Genomic DNA, 24,874 nt, shown 5'->3' with positions numbered 1-24,874 from the left:
CCAGAAAATCGCCGGCGCTCGTCCCCGTTTGACAGACGCGATTCTTATCGCGCCGTCTATAATTAGAATTGTTTACGGCGCGGAACGTCATTGTTTCTTTCTTTCCGTTCGGTGATCCGTCGGTGTTATCGAGCGTCTCGTTATCGAGTACGATGATCGATCGATCGATACCGATAGGCGAGAGCCTGGTAGGAGTCCAGAATAAATCGCGGGGCCGGAGACGACGATGGTACACCGGTTACGGATCAGTTTGGTTCAATCGAGGCTCGTTTGATCGTTAACGTCGCGCACGGCTGTCTCGTCGAATAGAAACAAGTTGACGTCATACTCGTCGTCGTCGACGTGCAGCTGCGCCGCGACGCTACCGCGTATGTACGCGTCGTGGCTCCGGTGGCCGGTCAGTCAACCAAAGGCCGGCTCCGTGACTTTCGCGCCAGTTTTTCTCGTCTGCTTCCCTCCTCGTGTGCCCTCAACCTCGAGATGGTTAAATATCTCTTCAATTCTGCTTAATTAGTCGTCGTCGTTCCCTACGCGAATTAACCGAATCGCCGTCTTGCACGCGCAAAGCGATTCGTTCCATCAAACGAGGAATCGCCTCGTTTCTCTCTCCCCTCGATCTTTCGCCATGGAATATTCGCCAAACGCGTCCACCATATAACGGAATCCTCTTTACGCCGTACGCGAAACGTCGACACAGCCTCTGCATAAACAATGCGATAAAAGCTTACCGCGTCGTACGCCGGGATTCGTGTATTCACCATACCCCATATCGATATGAGTTTTCGTCGTCCAACCGCGATTCTTAAAAGGGTGGACCCACTAAAAAAATAATAGCTGGTCTTGAAAATCTATCTCAGACTCTCTTGTATAATTTTTATTTTGTTTTCTCTTGTACATTATTTCCTTTTTAGCACTAAAGGATTCTTCCCACGAATAAATTGATAACAGTAATAAAATTCGTGTCGTTGCAACCGCGGGGGGCGGAGAATCTTTTTTCAAGTAGCAGAAGAAGACAATGTCGTTAAACTTTGCGGCAGATGATAATACAATGTAGAGCAAACGAAGGAACAGTTTCGAAATCGTGGCATGAGATCCGTTTAAAAATTCCTTCCGTCTAAATGGCAAACTTATCTTGTTATTTCCGTGTACAATGGCGGAAGCGAAACGGACATTCGTAATTACGGTACCAGCTATTTGAAATTGGAAGTTCTCGACGGTACGATCTTCATCCAAACTTTGTTCTTCGTCTAAAAAATAATAATAAAACATTTATTAGCTAATTCTTCCTCAGAAAACGGACGATAATTTTGGACTTCATTGAAACGTTATGTAAGAAATTATTTAAAAAAAAGAACATTCGAGTATTTTCTGGATCCTGTCTAGGCCAACTGGCGTAAGTGGAGTAAGAGACCTGGGCGTTTCATTTACCTCGTCTTTCTCGTTTAACGAGCATCGTTACAATATAGCGGGGAAGCTTTTAAAGTTCTCGGTCGTATTATGTCCGCAGTCTCCCGTCACTTTCGAGACACATCCGCCGTTAAACTTTTACACGACACTCCGGGTTCCGTTCGTGCATTGAATATTGTTCAATTATCCGGCGTGTCCTCGCTTTAATAACGTCTCCGTCGTAATTGAACACGCCCCGGTACAAATTTCCTAGATTTATCGCGTACGAACTGGGTGGGTGTTCCCGTGTCACAGCCATAATCCCTTGCTCCTCGCAGTTACGATTAAAACGCGCCGACTGTCCCCGTTGATCCGTTGATCTCGACACGGGAGTCCGTCAACTGCAGAACAAATATCCCCGATACCGATAATCTCAAAGATTTTTTTTAACCTCTACGTTGCAAAGATAATGTTGGACAATAATGGAATAATTTATTGCTGCCGGAAGATCCGCCCTCCTCGATAGCGATTCACTGTAAATGAAAAAAGTTTTTTTCTGATTAATTATACTGGTTGAAAAAACTGCAAATATAACTAGATAAAAAAACTAGTAATACGGTGTGATAAACAGAGAAATAAATGGAAAGAATTCGTAATGAACGAATTTCTTTTCGTCTATAGTGAATTACCATTGTTATTATTATTCATTTATTTATTTAAAATTGTAATGGGCGATTCTGGAGGCCAAAATAGGACGAAAGTCAAGAAAACCAATTTGTTAATGGAGGCTTTGTTAAAAAGTTATTGACATTTAAAGTTCCGCTCGTACTGAATTTTTTTCTCGAAAATGCGCAGGAATTCGGGGATATGTCTAATCACCAAAAATGATTGTAATTGACCCCCACAACTAAAAATAATTTTTTTAGAATCATTTGAAATTTTTTTTAACGTCGTAAAATTTCATACCTTCTCGAATTTTTTTCTCGAAACTCCGTAGGATTTTGGGGGTATGTCTATTCACCAAAAATGATTGCAATTGACCCCCGCAATGGAAAATAATTTTTTCAGAACGATTTGAATCTTTCCAATTTTGCCAAAAAATTTCACACCTTCTCGAATTTTTTTCACGAAAGTGGTTAGGATTTCGAGGGTATGTCTAATGATAAAAACTGATTATAATTGAGCTCCGCGAACAAAAATAATTTTTTTGGAGCGATTTGAATCTTTTCAATTTTGCCGAAAAACTTCACATCTTCTCGAATTTTTTTCTAGAAACTGGGTAGGATTTCGGGGGTATGTCTATTCACCAAAAATGATTGCAATTGACTCCCGCAACCGAAAATAATTTTTTCAGAACGGTTTGAATCTTTTCAATTTCGTCGCAAAATTTAGGCACCTACCCCCTGTCGATTTTTCTTAGAATTCGTTTTTCATTTTTAGTAATTTTATGTGACACCCTACAGAAAAGTTGTCTAATACTTTTTTGTAGCTACTCATGAGCTCTACTTTAGAAAAAAGTTTCAATGAAATACGTTCACTATTGTAGAAGTTATGGCAGTTTGGAAATTTGACTATTTATATGGGGTTTTTCTCATTTTGCGGTGTCAAGGAATAACTTTTAGAATATTTTTAGAATTTCTGCGTATTCTTCATCAAAATACGCGTTGTTTGCTTTTTGAAACATTGAAATCCCTCAATCCGTTCGGAAGTTATGGCATTTTAAAGATTCGCATGAAATTTCTAGGGGCTTCACATCAGATTTTCGGTCAGGAATTTTTTTCTCGAAAGTGCGAAGGATTTCGGGGGTATGTGTAATGACCAAAAATGTTTATAATCGACCTCTGAAGCCGAAAATATTTTTTTTAGGACGATTTGAAAAATTTTTTTATCGTCGAAAAATTTCACACCTACTCAAATTTTTTTCTCGAAAATGGGTAGGATTTCGAGGTTATGTCTATTCACTAAAATTGATTGTAATTGGCCCCTACAACTAAAAATAATTTTTTTAGAACGATTTGAAACTTTTTAATTGAAATTTTTAATAATTTTTTAACGAACCTTCAATCTCCCATTAAAATTTTTCCCAGGGGTAATCAAACACCCTGTATAAACAAATTATAATTTATTAAATTAAGCTTACGTTAAATTAAAATAGTATACTTATGTAGAATTTAAAAAAATATTTATTGTTAATAAGTTTTCGGAAAACTTCCATTTTTATACTGGTTCAACACGGCGTTTTCTAGGAACCTATCTATCGTGTTATAGGAGGGTTACCTGTACCTTAGAAGTATTATTAATATATATTATAAATAGAAGAGGTCCCAAATGTGAACCTACTATAGCGTACGAATACACGAGAGTACCGTACATGTGACATTTGTAACGAACGTGACGTTTCCTACTGCATCCAAAAGCTATCGTCCCTTTCGACGATAAATAAAAAAATCATTCCTATCGGGTAGAATAATAGATCGGGTCTGGATCACGGGGCCATAATTTGTCGGATCTCTCGCGTATACCGTAAATCGACGGTCCGACGTCCGGCCGTTTCGCCAGAAACACGAATAAAACGTCGCAGGAAATATCGTTAGAACGAAATTCTCCCGTCGACGGCGCTCCGATGGTCGCGCGCGATCGTTTCGTAGATGGCTGGTCTGCTGCGCTAGGCTGTGTTTACGCGACGACGGTAGTAAAAGCGGCCACGATCGAACACACGCTGGAGTCATCAAGTTCGTCTCCAGATTCCTCCTCGACCGCATCGTTTCGACGTATTTCTCGTCGGTTCGATCCCACTCGTTCCGCGAATCGATCGGTTACAGCGAAATTCAGTCGTCGAAGCATTTTCGTTCCGACTGGTCGGCTCCCGCGGGACACATCGTTAAGCAGAACACTATCCCCCCGTTCCACTCTCGCGTATCTAAATTTCAGCCACGAAGTCAAAGGTCCCGAAATAAGAGAAACGGTTCTTTGTTCCGTCGTGCGGCGAGAGTCAAAGGACGTAGGTCGTCGAGTTGCACGGACACTATGAAAACACGCCGTTCTCCTTTTCGAGGCGACTCGTCCACGGACCGTGCGGCTGCTTCCGATTGAATTCGAAAGTAGCTCCTTTGAGAATCGCTTCGCCCTTTGTGGCGGTCACCGGCGTTGTCTCCTATATTTCCCCCTCGTTTTATCCACCGCTGGTATCATCGGCGATGTTTACTGCCCCGGGCGTCCCGACGCGTCATATTTTTACGAGGATACGACGGTCGCGTTGCCAACAACGTGCACTAGTAATTCATTTTTTAAATTTGTCAAAACGCAACAGGCCGTAAACGTAGAAAAAATTCTAATCGGAACGATGGAAATGTTCGTCGATAATGATCGTACTTTGCTCGAGAAAAAGTAGTCGTTATAGGTTACCTTTCTGAATGTGTTTCTTCTCGTGAAAATATTGCGCCGTGATTGGTGCACGATAGCCCCGAAATTCTCGTTGGGGTACGGAGCGATTCGATCGATCGATCATTGAAGACGCAGAGTATCGCGAAACGCCTATGCACACGGCACGGTCGAGCGTGCATACACATAACCTAACACATAACCTTAATCGTCGATCGGTCGGTTGGCGTACGTTAGGCGAACCCGGGTCGATATCCTCGGTGTCTGGACCTCGGTTTCTCCGCTCGCTGTGTTCAGCCATCGAAACGGAGATGGATAATTCCAATTTTCGTCGTCTGGCTACAAACCGGGTGTGAATTTAATCAAACGAAATTAGAGTACTTCCCCGAACGAGAGCGAGACACGGAGAAGAATCGTTAAGACGCAAAAGGAGCGCGACGAACAAAGAGTACCGATGGAAAACGGGGGCGGAACCAAGTTCCCGGATGAAATTGAATCGTCGAATTAAGCGTCTGGACGCACGGCGGGCATAGTTTCGATTCCGAGGGGTCGTTACTTCGAATACCGGGATTCGGTTCGAACGAGAACGACAGACAGTGGTCCTCGGATCGAATAGCGAGATTTTTCTGAACGCAGATGCCTTCCTGGGTCCCGTTTGCGAGTACGTGATCGCCCCGGTCGCAAGATACGCCGGAGTATGGGGAATACCCGTGTTGACGGCGGGCGGCCAGGCCGAGGCGTTTCGATACAAGGGCGAACACTATCCCACTCTGACCAGGATGATGGGCTCCCATCGACTGGTGGGCGACGCACTCAGGCACATGTTGAGACGTTTCGGATGGAAAATCGCCGGACTTCTCTATCACAACCACGCGATGGCCAGCAGTCGCGGCAACTCCGAGTGTCACTTCACTTTGGGGGCGATTTTCACCGCTCTGAACCAGACGCCGGTTCATAGAAGCTTTAACCAAGAAACGACCGCCGCCGCCGATTACAGAGACCTGCTCGCCTTCGTCTCGAAATCCGCCAGGAGTAAGTTCCACTCGTGTTGCGTCCCCGTTTTATTTAAATACAGCGAGTCTCTGGAGTATTCGTACTCTTGCAATTTTAACCTTTAAACGATTCTTGCTTCTCAACACTTTACCGACCGCTAACGGTTCACTCTAGATTATCGCGCCTTTTCTTACACCCATAGAAATGTTAAATCATTTGTGAAAATGTTTCCTATATAATTCGCTTTGAATTATTACTAGATAATTAAATTTAACAACGTTTCTTTATTTTCTTGATTGTTAACAAGCTTCCGGTCGGTAAATGTTGGCGGTATAAAGCCGATTAATAGGCATCCGGTTGGTAAGCGTTGGCAGATTCTGTTCCGGTTGCGCCAGCTCGACCGCGCAGCTTCTAACCTTAAAAGTTTCCCTCATGAAAAATTCGGACGTTCTGAAAGTAAAGTGTCGTTCGAATTCTAGTTTTCGAGTTTCGAAAGATTATTTATTTATTTCAACGGACACTGGTCCATTTATACACAGTTCTATCACATAAAATAAATAATACGACGGGGTAGATCGAATACAGTGACGCGATTGATGCTCGAAAGAAGAGTTGGGTTATGGTTACACGCGAACGAGATGAGCAAAGTCGAAATACGGTATAGCGGCGCTATAGGGCGACGGTTGTTCGACGAAACGTTTCGAAGCGTGATTGACAGGATGTTCGGGAAACGAAACAAATATTTCCTTCGTTTCAGTCGTGGTGATGTGTGCAAATTCGACGACGATTCGAGAGATTCTGTTGGCCGCCGAGGAGCTGGGAATGGTTGACTCCGGCGAATACGTATTTTTCTCCATAGAGCTATCCTCCAGGTAAGTGGGTCGTGTTTATCGAAACTGAGAAACGAAAATCTAATGAAATAGTCGTAAACCCGAGCTTACGATTAGCTTAACGACTGCGCGTTTCCCATTTATGTGTATGCACTTAGCGTACAATACGAGATGCAAACTTCTAAAGTCTAACCTGTATCTCGCGTTTCGTTTAATGTTTGTTTGTTCAACGGATAAATACAGAATGTTCTATAAAATTTAACACGGTGAAATCTGTAAGAATCCTCGACTAGAAAGGGAAGGGTTAGGAATTCGAAGAATCTATTTGCTCGACAAGATACTTTCGGTTCCTTTGATGATCGATGCGGGATGATACAACTTTGACGATTCCAAGGTTTTTCCCCTTCGATTGGTAGAACGAAACGACCAACGTCAGTTCTACGAATCGGATGCTATCGGTGCGGGTTGACGTCGGGAGAAATTTAGTGCCTTCTATTGTACTTCTTCCCGTTGAACGGTTAACAATCGGAGAATCGTTCCCGCGTGATCGAGTTTGGTTTGATCTACCAAAAGCCGCAGACCGCAGTTTCCCCGACGAATTCGTGTTCGCCTAACCGGTCGGCGCATTGTCTGAAACGGACCGAACCCCCCTCCGGCTCCGTTGGTCAGTTTCCGACGGTAATGTCGCTGACGTTCGAACACGACCGGCGAGCAAACAATGCGTAACGACGTTTCTGTTTCGTCGGTGCCGTTTCAGCGGCAACAATTCCAAGGACCCGTGGAGGTTGGACACGGACACGGACGAGAGGAACGAGAAGGCGCGAAAGGCTTATCAGGCGCTGTTAACGGTCACGGCGCGTACGCCCGATAATTTCGAGTACTTGAACTTTTCCCAGGAAGTCAAGTCCCTAGCGCAGAGTAAATACAATTTCACTTTTGGAAACAGTTCCGTCTCGACGTTCGTGACTGCGTTTTACGACGCCGTTCTCCTTTATGCCCTCGCCCTCAAGGAGAGCCTGCCGGGACATCCTGGCAAAGTCAATCTAGATGGCGGTAATCTCACTCGTCGGATGTGGGGAAGGAGCTTCAAAGGTAACACCTTTTTTCTTTCTTTCAACTTTCTCTGTTGCTCCCAATTAAATATTATTATCAGCAACTTCGGATCCCTCTTCTTTCACTAGTAACTATGGATGATAATGTACTGTGCTTATGTGCAAAAGAAGGCAAGGCTGTGTATCTTCCAAACGGTGCATGATAGCAGTTTTTAACAAGATATCATTTTTATTGCAAACTACTTATAGTAACTAAATATGCAAAAAAATTATTATTATTCATAAATAATAATATTAATAAGGGAATAAACCCTTTAGTACAAAAGATGTTTGCAAGGATAATTTTAGACTTTCCAATGATCGTTCAATTATATCAGTTTTAGTGTGTACAAAATTCTATTTATATTATTTATTTGTAATTTATAAATTATAAGGTCACATACGCGTTCTTTGTAACTAACTTAAAGCTGTGGAAATTTCTTGGACATTTGTGGATACCCTGTGCGGTTTATAAGATTTTTACAAATACTTTTTATATTTTTTTTTCACAAGGGGATTCTAATCTGTGGATAAATAAATGAATTATCCGTTTTAGGTATAACGGGCGACGTAAATATCGACGAGAACGGTGACCGAATAGCGGACTATTCCCTTTTGGATATGAATCCAGAGACGTCGAAGTTCGAGGTAAAGATCGCGCTAGCATAGGAAACGGTGAGCGCGTGCCGCGTCCTTTGACGATCATTCCGAGTCGTTTCTTGTCGTAGATTGTCGCCAATTACTACGGTGCCAATAAAACGTTGGAATACGTCCCCGGGAAGAGAATCCACTGGTCGGGTGGTCGGTCGGAGCCACCGCCAGACACACCCACTTGCGGATTCGACGGCTCCTTGTGCCCCGACAACTGTAAGTCCGTTAAAAGCTCCGTTATCTCGTCGCGTTACGCGTACCGCGAACTTCTCTCCGATTCATCCGAGTCGTTCCCAACGTTCGCGGGATTGTTTTCCCCGAAACTTTTCCATAACCGGGGGCCTCGCAGTTTCAATCAGTTTTGTTCGACAGCGCTTCCAGGACACGCGATCCTCTCCATGGTTTTAAGTTCCATCGTCGTCGTTCTCGTCGTTGCCTCGGTCTTTATATACAGGTAAGCAGAACCAAACGATCCACGTTCTTAATTATGGCCTGCGTTGGCTTCACTAGCTTCCGTTATATTATTCCACTGTGTTGTCCACGTCCCTAGAAGCTTTTATCAATTTTTGATCGTGCAATTTTATACGCAGAAATATTAAATGTTAAGTATCTTAAAAGCTTGGTTATCTGTTTTCCTATTTTTGGCCTAGAATTATTAGAAAAAGTTTTAACAAAATCCTCTATGTGTACACTTTATTTACTGGTTAAGATTAAAGTAATTTCATCTTGATTTATAATTGTTAATCCTTTGCACTCCAAATTATATTTCAATCTTGTTACCAGCTGCTCCCCAATGCTTTTAAGTGCTTTATTTGAAATTTACCTTATTTAATTTTTCTCATTTTTGGCCTAGAATTATTAGAAAAAGTTTTAACAAAATCCTCCATGTGTACATTTTATTTACTGGTTAAGATTAAAGTAATTTCATCGTGATTTGTAATTGTTAACCCTTTGCACTCCAAATTATATTTCAATCTTGTTACCAGCTGCTCCCCAATGCTTTTAAGTGTTTTATTTGAAATTTGCGTTGATTAAAAATGATCGTATTTTTTAATTTTCAAGTGTAACAATTAAATAATAAATATAATTTAATTTTTTATTTATAAATATTTCAATAACTAAATTTTAAAATTGAGTGCAATAAAATTCTTATGAAATAGTCTTATGGTATAGAAAAAAATTATTGAATGATAAGAAAAAATCAATTATATTTAATTTTCATATATCCAGTGAAAATTATTATCTCTTTGGTTTGGGTTTGAAAAGATGTCTACTATTCGACGTAGGAGTGCAGAGGGTTAAAATATTATTTGATTACCAGTCGATAAAGTGTACGAATTGTCGATAAGTATGTTGTGCACCTTGTTTTCTTTTCTATCCGGTTCGAATTATACCGTGTGCCTAGCAGCAGATCGTTATCAGTTGCTTTTTTTAAATACGGTAACCGTTTCTCTCGTCAAGATATCTTTTTATCATTTTCTTTTTTTAAACGAGTTAAAACCATCCTCCGCGACCACGTAAAGTTACTTATCGACTCGGCTTATAAGTCGCGAGATTAGAGTTTCGCCTTAAGCCGGCGTGGATCTTTCCGTGTACCGGGAACCGTCTTATTTCACGGAGTTTCATCGCCGACGATGAAGTTACGATCCAAAGTACACAGCGTCGTCGACGGGCCCGGAAAAACGTTTCGACGTTTACGTTCGCCCTTTATCCGTCTCCCCGAACGAATTATGTCCCGAGTTTGAACCCACCATCGGATATATAAAGTTTGTTATTCGCGGCGAACGAAGTTGATCCGTTTTAAGCGCGTTTTAAGTTTCGCGGGTGCAAACGGTGCCCGTAAAACGCGAATCGGTCGTGGCAAGACGGTTCCCGTGGTTTCTTCGCGGCTCAGCGTTTTTAATTACGGCTTGGAATATTCGTACGAGTCGACGAAGGTACGCTGGCAGTCGGCGCGATTCAAAGGCGGAATGGAAATCGATTCGATCGGGCGAATTAATTGGCCCGTACTATCCCCGGGTCTGTTTCCATGCATTTGCTCGTAACTTGCGTATGTCCGGCTCCGCAGCGTTCGGTTTGCTCTCGTAATCCCATCGAGCAGGATTCGTGCTCGTTCCGCGAACCATACTCGATGAAACATCTGCCGCGAGACGATGGTTTATTAGCGTTCGTACGAGTTTATCGCCTAGGCAACGGACGCACGATTTTAACTGGCAGAAACGAACGAACTGGGAGACGTCTTTGACGCTCGCGAAGAGGTTATGGTGTCTTGACCGGTTCACCCGCGGTTGGCCGCACTGAAAATCGGCCATCTTTAATTTTAAAGGAACGGGTTAAACTTTTCAGGTTATGATTTATATTTATAATTTAATACGTGAAGAAATGTACAATACAATGGAAATAAGTGTTTATTCATTCTCTTATAGAAAATTTTTTACAGGTTTTATTAGAGATTACGAATGGGTAATTTTGACTGGTTAGTTCTAGTGTTGGATAAAGTTGTCGTCGGTTTGGCTCTAGCCATTTTCTGTTTACTCGTTTTATTTGGTCTCTGTTGACCTGGCAATAATCTTATCGAGTCGGATCGTCGACGAAACACATCTGCCTCGAGACGACGCGTCGTTTGTCCGCGTTTCCTACGGGTTTAATCTCGAACGGTATTCGTTTTCCGCGAAAACCAACGGCGTTCGAACGATGCTGCGGAGTAGTCGCGATAATCGTTTCTTTCGTATTGCAGGCACTTTAAGCTCGAGGCTGAATTAGCTTCCATGACATGGAAGGTACACTGGAACGACATCGTCCTCGTGCCCAACGCGAAATCGAGGGGTTCCATGTATTCGTTGATCGCGAACAAGATGCGCGGTAGTCAACTGGTGAATATTATTTATTTATTTATTTATTTTTTTTTTTTTTTTTTTCAATATTTTTCTTTGACACAATTGGAGTAGAACAATTATCGTGCGATATGAAATATTCAGGGACCTACCATGGATACGTTCGGGTTTCACATTTTTCAACGGGCTCCGGGGGAAACGAGTCTGTTTGGTTTATTTTGTTATTTTTTTATCGCGAAACCACTCGACCGCGAGACAGCTCTTCAAAAAAACGAGAATATCCGTTGCAAATTTTATTCCACGTTTTCTCAACGACGTACACGGGGCCGTGGTCGCGATATTTTTACTCCATTTACCCGATCGAGGTTTCGAGCCAGCGAATCTAAAACGAATACGATCTTTCTGTTTCTCATTGCAGACCATATACTTGGAGGAGAACGTGAGCTTGCCGGACGAGGTGGATAAGAACGCATACGTACCGACCGGTATTTACAAGGTTCGACATTTAAATCGACAGTAAAGCGACGCCATCTTTGACCTTATAATTAACCGTCAGAAAGTATCGAGATATTTTTCGCCCCCCCGAGTCCTCGTTTTTATTCGATTTAAGGATATAAAATAAACCGTCGAATCCACGATTTATTGCAGAACTCGAAAGTCGCCATTAAATTGATACCAAGGAACAAGGTGGAGATCTCGCGACCGCTGTTGCTCGAATTGAAGAGGGTGAGTAACGTCGTCTCGAACAAGGACGTTTTCATTTACTTTGCAACGAGGCGTCACGATCTTTCCAGCAAAACAAGGGAAAGAAACGGAGCCGAAAGTTAGTCGAAAAGTTGTCTCCCTCGTTGAAACTGCGGACTGGCAAACTCAATACTCCCTGCTTCCGTAGATCCTAATGTTTTTTTTTCTCTTTTTTTTCCCCCACTTTCGTCCAGTCGTATATTCGTTTCTCTCGATGGAACCCTTTTCAACCGATAACATTTCTCATCCCCTGCATAGATGAAGGACCTACAGCATGATCATTTGGCGCGATTTTACGGTGCTTGCGTCGAACCACCGCATTGCTGTCTCTTGACCGAGTACTGTCCCAGAGGATCTCTTCAGGTTTGTCGATATCTCCCGCGAATTACTTTACATACTCTCGGGAACTCCGGGAGCTCGTCGTTGGCGAGAGAAAACCGCTGAGAACCGAGAATTACGCGTTGCATGCGTCGTCGTCGCGCGTATGGTTGCGTTTGGAATGTGGACGCCTACGAAGTACGCTCGAGCGCGTAGATTGATCGCGTCTCGCTCTGATCTTTCGCTGTCCGGACTCTTTCTCCAAGACTGATTCGTTCGATCGCCCTAATTTAACCGCGCGTTCCCTCTGCAACCGCTCAAACGCTTGTCATTCACGCTCACGCAACACCGTCACACGCTTCTTTGTTACGGTAGAACTCTATTTATACCACTCGTTCACATAAATTGAGTTGTTTTTGAAACTGGAATAAATCCATTCTTTTGTATGTTGAGATATTTAAGATATTCATATGTCTCTATCGGTTTTGTAATTACTTGCCCATCAATATTACAGTAAAAATGAATGGCAAGAATTTTGTAAGAAACAAGTGAAAATAAATGGAGTCCTACTGCACGGTTTAACCCTTTGTACTCGAATTTTTTTTTCATTCATATTACCAGCAACTCGAAGCAATTTTAGTTGAAAAGATCATATTTACATATAAGTAAATGATATGTGCATTGAAAGAAAAGTCATCGTTATATTATTTTTTTAATTGATTATGGATACAAATGTTATGATATGTAAAAAATTATAAAATTATTACATTTTGTAATCGTCCAGACCTAACCCAGACCTAACCCAGACCTAATCTAGAGCTAATCTAGAGCTAACCTAGACCTAATCCAGACCTAACCCAGACCTAACCCAGACCTAACCCAGACCTAACCCAAATCTAACCCAAATCTAACCCAAATCTAACCCAGACCTAACCCAGACCTCTCGAAGCAATCTCCAATATTGTAATCTTGGCTTTTCTGTACAGGTATCATAAAAATAACGGGTCTGACACACTACAGAATATTATAGTTTTTGCGATTGTCTTTGTCCTCATGTTATGAACTAAAAATTATTTGCATCGTCTCCATAGTGGAGCCCTCGAGAGTGCAAAGGGTTAATATTGTATCACCAACATTGTAACACCAACATTGTATCGCACGTTGCGCTCACGCTTGATCGTCTGCCAATACTTTTGCGTTTCCTCTGCTTCCTGTTGCATGTAGCGTTTCAGAGACACGCAAATTCCTCGTCGCGAAGAGAACCAGAAAATTCGTGCGTTATATTCGGGAAGTTTGAGGCTTTTGTTTTGGAGACACAGAGCAGTTTAAAGTTTAGCGACGTGACTCCCGGCACGTTCTATGGATCGTGTATCCCAATCAGCCTAACGCACTAGCGTAAGAAACGCGCTCGTCGTATCGAAAACGCGTCCTTTTCTCGGAGGCGTGTAACGCGATTTTAAATTTAAATTTACCAGGGCTGGATAGTGAAAATGAATGGGTCGCGCGAAGTTAATAGATCCCCGACACAAAGGTAACGAAAGGGGTGGCGGGTAGGTGAGAAAAATTTACCTCAGCCGTCGGGAACAGCGCGTTGGACGAGCAATACCAGTTTGGCTACGGATAGAGCGAAGCTTTTGCAGCTTCACGAAATGAAAAATATCTGCGACTCGAGATCAAATACAATACCGATCATGCAAAGAAAATTACTGTTAGATCGGTGCTAATTAATGACCGTTTCGTTCGAGTGGCGTGGCCGTGGGAGTCGTAACTTCCGTTGACCTAATTCGATTTCTCTTCTCGCAGGAATTTGCGTATTTGGGCTTGTCTCGTTTGCTCGAAACACGCGTCAATTGGCCGCGACGCTGCCTCGGGCAGATCGTTCGACGATCTCGTACATCGTTAATTATCTCGTTTATTATCCACAAGGTTGGAACGTACTCGCGTCAGGTTTTCTTATTCAACGACTTCGTTTGCCGAGTAAAAGCAGAGAAAGAAAATGCACGAGTACATCGTGCATGGTAAAAGGTTCAGGTTCAACGAATAACCACCTCTTTGGCGGTGTTTGCTTCTCCCAAGCATGAGGAAAGGTTATATAAACACGGGTCCGGAAGCTCTCCTACTTTTCGAGACACAAACAATTTTTTGTTCCCGATGGAATATTTCAGAAATGTTTTAACTTGCTCGAGAGGAAGTACCATGCTTCTCGTCTCGGTGACTCCTCGAGCAGCGGGGGGTATTATTTATATATTGATTTCGGTGCGGATGAAACGTGGTTTCCGGTATCCCCCGTTTACTTAGCCTATTTTCATTTTTAGGTAGAGTAGAACGTGCTACCAAAGCGAGACTTATTATTTCAGTGGCATCTCGCGTAACGCGTCGGGCATATTTATGTTTGCCCCAGGGCCAGCTTGGACCTTCCTACCCCCTTGGGCTACATATTTATTTTACAACGATACAATATTACAGAAGCATAGATGCATGGAACAAAATTGTTTTCATAGGCATGGAAGCATCAAAATTTTATATGTAAAATCTATTGTTAACCTTTTAAGTCCATGAGAGGGCTATTTTCATTATTTGAACGCACACATAATGTTTTAACCCCTTAATGGTCACAAAATTGTTTTCATAGGCATCAAAGCATCAAAATTTTATATGTAAAATCTATTGTTAACCTTTTAAGTCCATGAGAGGGCTATTTTCATTATTTGAACGCACACATAATGTTTTAACCCCTTAATGGTCACAAAATTGTTTTCATAGGCATCAAAGCATCAAAATTTTATATGTAAAATCTATTGTTAACCTTTTAAGTCCATGAGAGGGCTATTTTCATTATTTGAACGCACACATAATGTTTTAACCCCTTAATGGTCACAAAATTGTTTTCATAGGCATCAAAGCATCAAAATTTTATATGTAAAATCTATTGTTAGCCTTTTAAGTTCTTGAGAGGGCCATTTTCATTATTTGAACGCACACATAATGTTTTAACCCCTTAATGGTCACAAAATTGTTTTCATAGGCATCAAAGCATCAAAATTTTATATGTAAAATCTATTGTTAGCCTTTTAAGTTCTTGAGAGGGCCATTTTCATTATTTGAACGCACACATAATGTTTTAACCCCTTAATGGTCACAAAATTGTTTTCATAGGCATCAAAGCATCAAAATTTTATATGTAAAATCTATTGTTAACCTTTTAAGTCCATGAGAGGGCTATTTTCATTATTTGAACGCACACATAATGTTTTAACCCCTTAATGGTCACAAAATTGTTTTCATAGGCATCAAAGCATCAAAATTTTATATGTAAAATCTATTGTTAGCCTTTTAAGTTCTTGAGAGGGCCATTTTCATTATTTGAACGCACACATAATGTTTTAACCCCTTAATGGTCACAAAATTGTTTTCATAGGCATCAAAGCATCAAAATTTTATATGTAAAATCTATTGTTAGCCTTTTAAGTTCTTGAGAGGGCCATTTTCATTATTTGAACGCACACATAATGTTTTAACCCCTTAATGGTCACAAAATTGTTTTCATAGGCATCAAAGCATCAAAATTTTATATGTAAAATCTATTGTTAGCCTTTTAAGTTCTTGAGAGGGCCATTTTCATTATTTGAACGCACACATAATGTTTTAACCCCTTAATGGTCACAAAATTGTTTTCATAGGCATCAAAGCATCAAAATTTTATATGTAAAATCTATTGTTAGCCTTTTAAGTTCTTGAGAGGGCCATTTTTATTAATTGACCGTACATATAATGGTTTAACCCTTTAATGGTCACATTTTTTTTTCAATTTACTGTTCAAAAATGCAGAAATTTTTTTTCGTCCTAAATTGTTGATCAACAAACAACAAAAACCAACGATATTCTTAACACTTTGACTGCAACGTCACCCATATATGGTTGACAAGACTTTTCCACTATGGCATTAAAACAATTTATTTTGAAATTGAAATGTTAAATAAATTTGTATAGGACGAAGTTTAACGTGGCTACGAAAATAAGTACCAAAGACAAATTTTAAGTTATGCAGTTTACAGTTTAAAAACCAAGTTTTGGACTCGTAAAAAATTGTACGGTTTTAACGTGAAATAAGAACACTCGTTCAACACGTTGGCTGCCAGTCTAAAATCCTAAAATTGTTTACGGGACCAAAACTTTCATTTCAGGCAATTGTAAACTACACAACTTAAAAGTTGTCGTAGTAGTTGCTTTCCATATATGGCTGACGTGGCAGTCAAAGTGTCGAATGTTAATTCAATGAATTATGAATTATGAATAATGTTAATGAATGAATGTGTAGCAAATACACGTGCCAAGTGTCTACATAACGTCGATTGTGTTTCGTCGCATTCTACAATGTTGCCTCGGCGGAATCACGCCTTTACGGTTCGATTTGTGATCCTTCAGTCGTTGCGTAGAGAAACGTACGATCACGTCCATCCAATGTGCAAGCGTAACACGCGACGGCGACGCCCAGGCAATCGTTGTTGGCATCTTGGTCGGGAATCGTTGCACGGAGCACCGCGAGTCCAACGTAAATGTAATCGAGCTGTCCGCGCGCGAAACGAACGCCCGCCCGATGGAGGGCTGTTTCGCCCCGTTGATACGCGCAACTATCTCGCCGGCGTGTATTTTCTCCGCGTAGAAGGCCGGGATCGGTTGAACTTTGTCCGAGCCCGATAGAGTTTCGCTGCCCGTCGCTGTCTTCGTTGGCTCGATTAAAAATGTAATCGAATTCCGAGATTAAAGTTTCGTTCTTTCGTGTCGTCGGTTTCAATTGCGAGCAAACTTGGCTACGCGTTTCCAACCCTCGAGGGACGCTCGAACGATCCTCCACACTCGACGACAGAAACAATGTTTATGTTTATGTTTACGTTTACGATCGGTTCTACGCGAACTTTCTTCTCTCGAGTAAATCGGTCGAAAAAACAGTCGCTCGAGCGTTGGTGGGGCCCCGGAACGATATCGAGCGAGTTTCAAAGCTTTTCGATGGTTTCTCGCGACAGGACATACTGGAGAGCGAGCAGATGAAGCTGGACGGAGTGTTTCGTGGATCTCTGATACACGATATCGTTCGAGGGATGGCGTACCTTCACGCATCGGAGCTGAAGAGCCACGGGAACCTGAAGTCGTCCAACTGCGTGGTGGACTCGCGATTCGTACTGAAGATCACCGACTTCGGTCTGCACGAGCTGAGGAAGCTGAATCCATGCGACGCGGAAGTGGACAAGGGCAGCTACGCCTACTGGAGAAGTGAGCAAATCGTTGTAATCGGTGTTTTGCAAAGTAGCTGGATAGATTCTAGACAAATAACGCCGCGGACGACTCGAGTTTCCGGAACAATTCGCCCAGTTAACGAGTTCCCAACGCGAAACAGCCTCGAAACTTCGCCACCGAATGAAACTTTTCGTACTCGTTTAAAGCACGTTGCACGGAACAGAGAGAATCTGGCCATTTACTTTGGAAACTGTACATTCCTAAATATATATTCAAAATATGAAGCAAAAAAAAAATTGATATTTTTGAGGTTTCACACGAGACTCCCCCCTTAATAAATGGGACTGCGCCAGTAAATAAAAGTAATAAAAGCGCTGCGCCATTATTGCACGGAGAAAGAGGGTTCAAAGGGGCGCTAGTAAGAAGAATGACAGTGACGAATAATTTTTGTTAATCTCCCCGGCATTGTAAAGTCTTTGTTACGATTACAATGAAACGTTCGCCAATTATAACGACAAATTAATCTCGGTTCGCTTTTTTCGCCGCCTATGGAGCCGACGAATAAATCGATAAAAGCGATTAACTTTCCAACATTCTGCTTTAAACGACCGTCTTTTAATTCGACTTTATTAAAACGAACGGGCGCTGCACGCTGTTAACAATACGTTTCTCGCGGAATCGAACGCTAAAAAATTCGAATCCTTTTTAATCGTCGCGAGGGAACGTAAATCATTCGCGAATATTCGTTTTTAATACTGCTCTTAAATCTACGTTTATTATTCGCTCTATAGCTACGCCATTCTCTTTCCTCCGCCAAACTTTACAGTCGACATAATGAATTGTTTCTTTAATGTCTCGTTAGCTTTCCTCCGCAGTTGTCGCTTCCTCCCCCCCCCCGTGGCGATTTAAATTTTCCAGCAAAACTTAACCGTCTCTTATTTGTCTTCCACTTTGTTTCGACTTTCGTCTGAAAGTTTGAAATCCAAAAAAAGACTTCGTGAGAGATATTTCTCGTATTAAAGTAAATCTAACGAACTAGAGTTAGTAATGAATTAAGTTGATCGAGTCACGTGTTGTTTATTTTGTGTTTGGTGCCAAAGACACGCATTAATTTACAATGTACGCGTATGATCTGACTATCTGTACGTAACTGCAGGTTTGATGAGCATGTTTGTTATCGTAGGGCAGCTGTGGACAGCCCCGGAGTTGCTGAGGATGGAGAGGCGACCGCCCGAAGGCACTCAGAAGGGCGACGTGTACAGTTTCGCCGTGATCGTCCACGAGATCGTGGTTCGCCAGGGACCGTTTTACTTGGGAGACAACTGTGATCTCTCCCCGAGGGGTAAGTCGTTCGCTACGAGAACGCCTCGACAAGGTTTATTCAACGTCGAACCGTCGACCAGGGAGGCGACAAAACACCGAAACGATTCGTCGACCTTCGAAAACGAGCAACGCGGGGGATTTCCACGAGGAAACGCTTCGTTCTTATTTCGCCGCGGGCACGAAACCCGGAACAAATTGTGCAAAGTAACACAATTATCTGGAAGTTTTCGCTTTACCCAGCACTGTTGCTCCCGTCCATTTTTATGCGACTTAACGTGTAAACACGTCGCGGACGTGGTGTTGAATTCGTTGGAGGGAATGCGATATAAACGAGCTTCAGCCAGCGCTTTGCCATACCATAAATCGTTGTAACATTGTTTGGTCAGAACCGATAACGGCGAGTTTGATGCCTCGGTGCAAGATTGCACGTCTGAGATACGCGGAGAGAAAATATGAAGCTTGCAAATTACCCTGGGGAACTATTTTCATTTTTATTTTATTCGTTCTTCTTCGAAATTTAATCTCGAGTATCGTTAATTCTCAAACCACCACCAAGTTACAGCAGTTGAAAGATCGACAGTTTGTCAGCCCTTAGCGACCTCTGAACTCAGGCGTGTAGCGTATTACGTGCACGAAACTTTGATCGACCGTGTCTCGAATTTCACGTATGTGTGGGTGGTAATCAACCCTTACCGAGCGTCGATAAAAACCACTTTGCAGCACAGATAAGGTAGAACGAGTAGACCTTACACCCTATGGATTTTCATGGCCCAAACTCACTGTCATATCGACGTGAAAATTCAGAGGCGATTTTAGCTCTTCTCATGGATGGCGGTCGGTTGAAAAACTATTTACTGAATTAATATAGATGGGCAGACACCTGTAGTATGTACGTAAATACGTGCAAATTGATTATGGGTGGAATTAAAAGGCAAACCAGTATTATCAGATGGTAGACCAGGTAACTAAATTTTTCGTCGAATAAAAAAATTTCAAATCGTTTTGGAAAAATTATCTTTGGCTACGGGGGTCAATTACAATCACTTTTGGCGAATAGACATACCCTCGAAATCCTACGCAGTTTCGAGAAAAAAATTCGAATAGGTAGTGAAGTTTTTCGGCAAAATTGAAAAATTTTAAATCGTTCTGGAAAAATTATTTTCGGTTGTGGGGGTCAATTATAATCATTTTTGGTGAATAGACATACCCTCGAATTCCTACGCACTTTCGAGAAAAAAATTCGAGTAGGTGCTGAAATTTTTTGGCGAAAAAAAAACTTTCAAATCGTTTTGGAAAAATTATTTTTAGTTGGGGGAGTCAATTGCAATCATTTCTGGTGAATACAGATACCCCTGAAATCCTACGCATTTTCGAGAAAAAAATTCATGAAAACAGTACTACTCCAAGAATGATAGTTGACAGAAACTCTTGATTAATGATTTTATAATTCCAATGAAATTAATCGATCGATGCTCAAAAGTCTGGGCCGTGTACAGCTTCAATTTCTTTACAAAAAAATGAAATTTCTGTAATTTCTCTTGCGCTCATTTCTATAAGTGGTGATGTTGCAAGTGACACGAAAAATAGGGCGAAAAAAAACACATTTGTACGCAAGTTCTACTCGTGTGCCTCTTCTGTGCCTACAGAATCAGTCGGTAAGGTAGGAACGCGCGCGTCGTATCGACTGGTGCATCGTGGCGTGAGCTTGCAAGGTAAACGTAGTCGGTCGGTAAGGAAGTCTGGGAGCTTTCGCAAGCTCGGTCTGTTCGATAGCGTCAGGATCGATGACAGGACGGAACGTGCCACAAGTAGGCTAGGAGCGTTTCGAGTCGGGGGTTGAAAGCTCAGTCGAAGCTTTCACGCGTCCTGGAACGCACACGGGTGTTTCGCGCGCGGTGCTCGTTCATCGTTTCTCTCCTACCCTCTCTGTCGCTCATCTTTTCTCGCTACCTATCGCTTACGTCTTCTTCACCGTCGTTCTCCGCCTCCTGTATCGGCACGCGAAATCGCCTGTACGCGGCTATGGCAGAGGCTATGCTCTAATAATCGTCGGGTGGAAGGGAGAGGACGCGGTAGGTCTCTGCTAGTACCGGTCGTTTAATTAACCCCGAGCCACGGTGGTCGCCGAAAGAAACGTGCGTTCGCGCGTGCCATCCTGCGTGCCTGGCTGCGTGGTTGCGTGTTCGCGTGCTTTGCGTGTCTGTTGACCGACGTGCTTGCGTGCCCCATCTCGATACGTACGTGCCTGTGTTTACGAATCGCTCGACCGTCCCATTTACGCGGCCCGATTTTCCTTTTTGCTCGATATTTCACCCTCTTTACCCCCCACCGTTCCCAACCCACCCTCCTATATCGCCCGTTCACCCTTTTTTCCACTCTGGTCTTTTTCCAAGCCAATTACCCTGATTTCGTATCCCGAGAATCCGGCTGTTAATTAATTACTCGTCTCTCGCAGGCCCTCGCTGCTTTCTCGCCGGGAAACTAATAGTCCCACGTAGCGAATAACGAACGACGATCCCGGGGTGCAAACGACGGAGAAACATCCTGCGCGGAAGTTTGTCGAGCCGCAATCTCGCTGGTCCGTAAATACCGTCGTCCTTAATTCGCGGGACGGTTTCGATCGCCTCGTACGCGCGGGGGTGGGTGAAAATGTCGTTCGCGACCTTACGCGATCGTCGAACTATTCGTTCGAGAGTCCGTTGAACCGGTATCGTTTCGAGATCGAAGATCCACGGGGGAAAGCGAGCCTTTCGAAACGAGGCAGACGGTATCCAATTTGCTTGGTTGGCTCTGGAAACGTTACGCTCGAACGGGCTACGGAGCGACGGCCAATTCGATCCGAAGCAATTTTCTCCTTTATCTGCGAATTGTTCCGAGGATGGCGCGCGAACGCGTAGAGATCCTCGCGAAAGGGACCGGGATGGGAGTCTTCGACCTCGAATTCGAGCACGCGTTGACGCGTCGAGGGGAACTCGATTTCTGGTGAAAGCTTTCCGGGTGCCGGGCGTTTTGGATATTGCATATCGATCTTGGCTGGTCCATTGGATTCTTGAAGCTTCTCGCCGACAAGGGCTGGGAAATCACGATCGTGGAAATTCTATTAGCTGCGAGCGATTCGAGACGACGTATCGGTTGTAAGGACGAATTAACTCGATAACGCGAGCATGTTCCAAGTAGCTCTCCTCGCGTGTACTCGGGCATCGATTAAACGATAACCGTGGAGACGATAACGTTGAACGTCGACGACGATGAGCGCGAGATTTCGGGGCCACGCGCCATCCTCGATTAATAACGATTTCAGATTCTCTGAATTCCGAGTTACGACTCTACGAGCGAATGTTTCGAACTGATATTCAGGTTGAATGTAGGTGTAGAATGTGTCTGAAAATTGTATTCGTGTCGCGGGAAAAGCAACGCGAGAGAGAGGTGTAGGAGATCGAGGATAAAATCGGAACGGTTCGGTGGAAATAAAACAGGGTAATTGGAAAAAGAGGAGAAATGGCGGAGAAAAGCAAATCGTCGAACACTAGTAGCCTGACGTTGCCGGCGATACCTGGCGCCAGCCCCGACGGCGGGGCCAGTCCACGGAGGGCCGTCAGTCCGCTGCTGGAGGTCCGTAGGCCCCACTGCACCCTCAACTGCGAGAGTTGCAACGCCATCTTGGAGGATTTATACAGACACAACAGTAGGTTCAATCTTTACCTTTCCCCAGACGCGACCAATTCAATTCCGTTCCCGGGAAATACTCCCGAGAATACTCCTCCCCCTATCCGTTTCAATTATAGCAACGCTGTCTTCTATTTTAATCCTCGCATTCTTTTGCAAACTATTTTTTACCGCTACTTTGTTACTAACACAGAGTATAAAACGGTTTGTAAACAATGTGCCCTTGATAACGTTCGCTTGGTTCCGCGACGCGAACGTTATCGAGGGAGGGTACACAAAAATGTACAACGTTTTAAAATCATTCGTAGCTCAGATTTAAAATGGGAAGCTACTTCGTTACGACGACAAAGTATAAGACTGTTTGAATAATAAAAATGATCATAGTTTGCTTATAGCAGAGATTTTAAAATCATTCGGAAGTGAAAGTATACAGGGTCTTCCTGTACCTGGGAAAAATTTTAATGGGGGACTCTGGAAGCCAGAATAAGACGAAAATCAAGAATACCAATTTGTCGATGGAGGCTTCGTTAAAAAGTTATTAACAATCAAATTCAAAAATTTGAAATCGTTCTAAAAAAATTATTTTCCGTTGCGGGGGTCAATTACAATCATTTTTTATCATTACACATACCCTCGAATTCCTACCCACTTTCTAGAAAAAAATTCGAGAAGGTGTGAAATTTTACGACGGAATTAAAAATTTTCAGATCGCTATAAAAAAATTATTTTCAGTTGCGGGGGGCCATTACAATCATATTCGGTGATTAGACATACCCCCAAAATCCTGCGCATTCTCGAGAAAAAAATTCAGAACGGTCGGAACGTTAAACGTTAATAACTTTTTAACAAAGCCTCCATCGACAAATTGGTATTCTTGATTTTCGTCTCATTTTGGCCTCTAGAATCGCCCATTAAAATTTTTCCCAGGGATGACCGAACACCCTGTATAGTTTGTTTTCCAAATTGATGTCCTATTATAACTGAAACTTAAAATAAGAAGGATTTTTTTTTAACAGTGATGCACCTTTTTCTCGTTTTTAATTGCTTCGCATGTATTTATTTGGTCTGTGCATAAACGTTGCATAAAAGATGGGTGAAAAACGACCCAAGGGAAGCATCGAAAATTATCGAAAGGGGATGGATAATGGGAATCTGGAAGTTTGAAAAATTGATGCCAGGGACGTGATCCGTGCCAAAGCCGCCCCAGCATCGAGATTCAAAGTACCAAGCTTTCTTGCATATTTTACTCATCGAAATGGCACCGTTTGAGAAATTGGAAAGGTTTCCGCCACGGCGATTATCATAAGTAGGAGAGTTAGGGACCCCGGTGTACCAAAGTATAAAAATATACGATCCCCCACCACCCTCTTTGGAAAGTCCTGGCTTGGGTGCTCTCGAGGCAAAGGCAGAGATGAATTTTTTCGCGTTCGCTATCTCGTCCGTAAAGCTCCTCTCGCTTATCCTTGTCGATTCTCATTCGTACCGACCTTTCGTACTATTTCGCTAATGCCCGTCTCGTCGGTTCGCGATCATAAATTTCTACTCGGCCGTTATCGTGCCGCTGGAACTCCCTGTCTCGTTTTCCTTCTTAACCTTCCATTATTACAACTTTCTTCCTTCGTGTATTCGTGCCCTTCGAGCTGAATTAGTTTCTGCCCTGCTTTCGAATGCGTCGCCCGGATCTTCCATCCGCCAAGGCTTCCCGTATAATTCTTCTCAGATATATCTACTTTGTTTTGCACAGAATCCCTGCCTCGAGTTCGGGCTCCTCAAAGAAACAAATTACCATTAATTTTCTTCCCCGACCTCGCGATGGAATTTCGTACAGAGAAATTTACTCATTTCGTTATATAAAAACAAGTGAAACATTTGTTACTAACGTGGACAACTATTATTTACAAAAAAAAAACATACCAAACACGTACTCGTGGTTGTACATTATTTATTTATTCAAGAAACGGAAATTTGAGTAGTAGAATTTTAATGCGAATTAGGTAAGCAGTGTAAAAATAAAGTGTTAAAAAAGTTTAAATATACATTATAATGGTGATTCGCTATAAATTATAAAAAGGATGTTCTTTATGCATTGAAACTAGTACAAGTTAATTTTCTCGTAAATTGATATTGAATAAATTAGAAATATAATTTGTTGGCGGTCGTGGAACGTTGAATATACCGGCAGTCGACCGATCACCGAAGTGCAGCATCATTTGGTCGCGTGCAGTACAGGGATGGGTGACCGCCTTCCTTTGGCATTAATGCATCGCTTTATATCGTGTTTTTCTATCGATTTTGTAATTGTGCATTACTTGTACGGTTATTAAGACACGAAAGAACTAAAATTATTTCGCAAGTAGAACAACACAGTGTTAATAATCAATATTTAGTAAAAATAAACGGAAAAAAATTCGTGGGAAGATTG

At 42.5% G+C, this 24,874-nt stretch overlaps 1 protein-coding gene across 1 annotated transcript in view; it reads left to right on the top strand.

The window, feature by feature from the left end:
• LOC122394876 (atrial natriuretic peptide receptor 1-like) overlaps positions 1-24,874 on the top strand; it is a 48,043-nt gene that overhangs the window by 13,022 nt on the left and 10,147 nt on the right. Inside the window, exons 5-15 of the mRNA XM_043392061.1 lie at positions 6,518-6,632; positions 7,348-7,682; positions 8,238-8,329; positions 8,410-8,548; positions 8,705-8,786; positions 11,070-11,205; positions 11,585-11,662; positions 11,815-11,892; positions 12,169-12,273; positions 17,253-17,499; positions 18,647-18,805. Coding sequence (XP_043247996.1) covers positions 6,518-6,632; positions 7,348-7,682; positions 8,238-8,329; positions 8,410-8,548; positions 8,705-8,786; positions 11,070-11,205; positions 11,585-11,662; positions 11,815-11,892; positions 12,169-12,273; positions 17,253-17,499; positions 18,647-18,805 — 1,566 coding nt within the window. The remainder of the gene's footprint in view (positions 1-6,517; positions 6,633-7,347; positions 7,683-8,237; positions 8,330-8,409; positions 8,549-8,704; positions 8,787-11,069; positions 11,206-11,584; positions 11,663-11,814; positions 11,893-12,168; positions 12,274-17,252; positions 17,500-18,646; positions 18,806-24,874) is intronic.

This window comes from Colletes gigas, unplaced genomic scaffold, assembly GCF_013123115.1.
Source record: "Colletes gigas isolate AHSC1104 unplaced genomic scaffold, ASM1312311v1 Colletes_gigas_Sc00004, whole genome shotgun sequence".
NCBI lineage: Eukaryota > Metazoa > Arthropoda > Insecta > Hymenoptera > Colletidae > Colletes > Colletes gigas.
The sequence above is the reverse complement of the archived record's forward strand: the minus strand, read 5'-3'. Positions and strand labels throughout refer to the sequence as shown.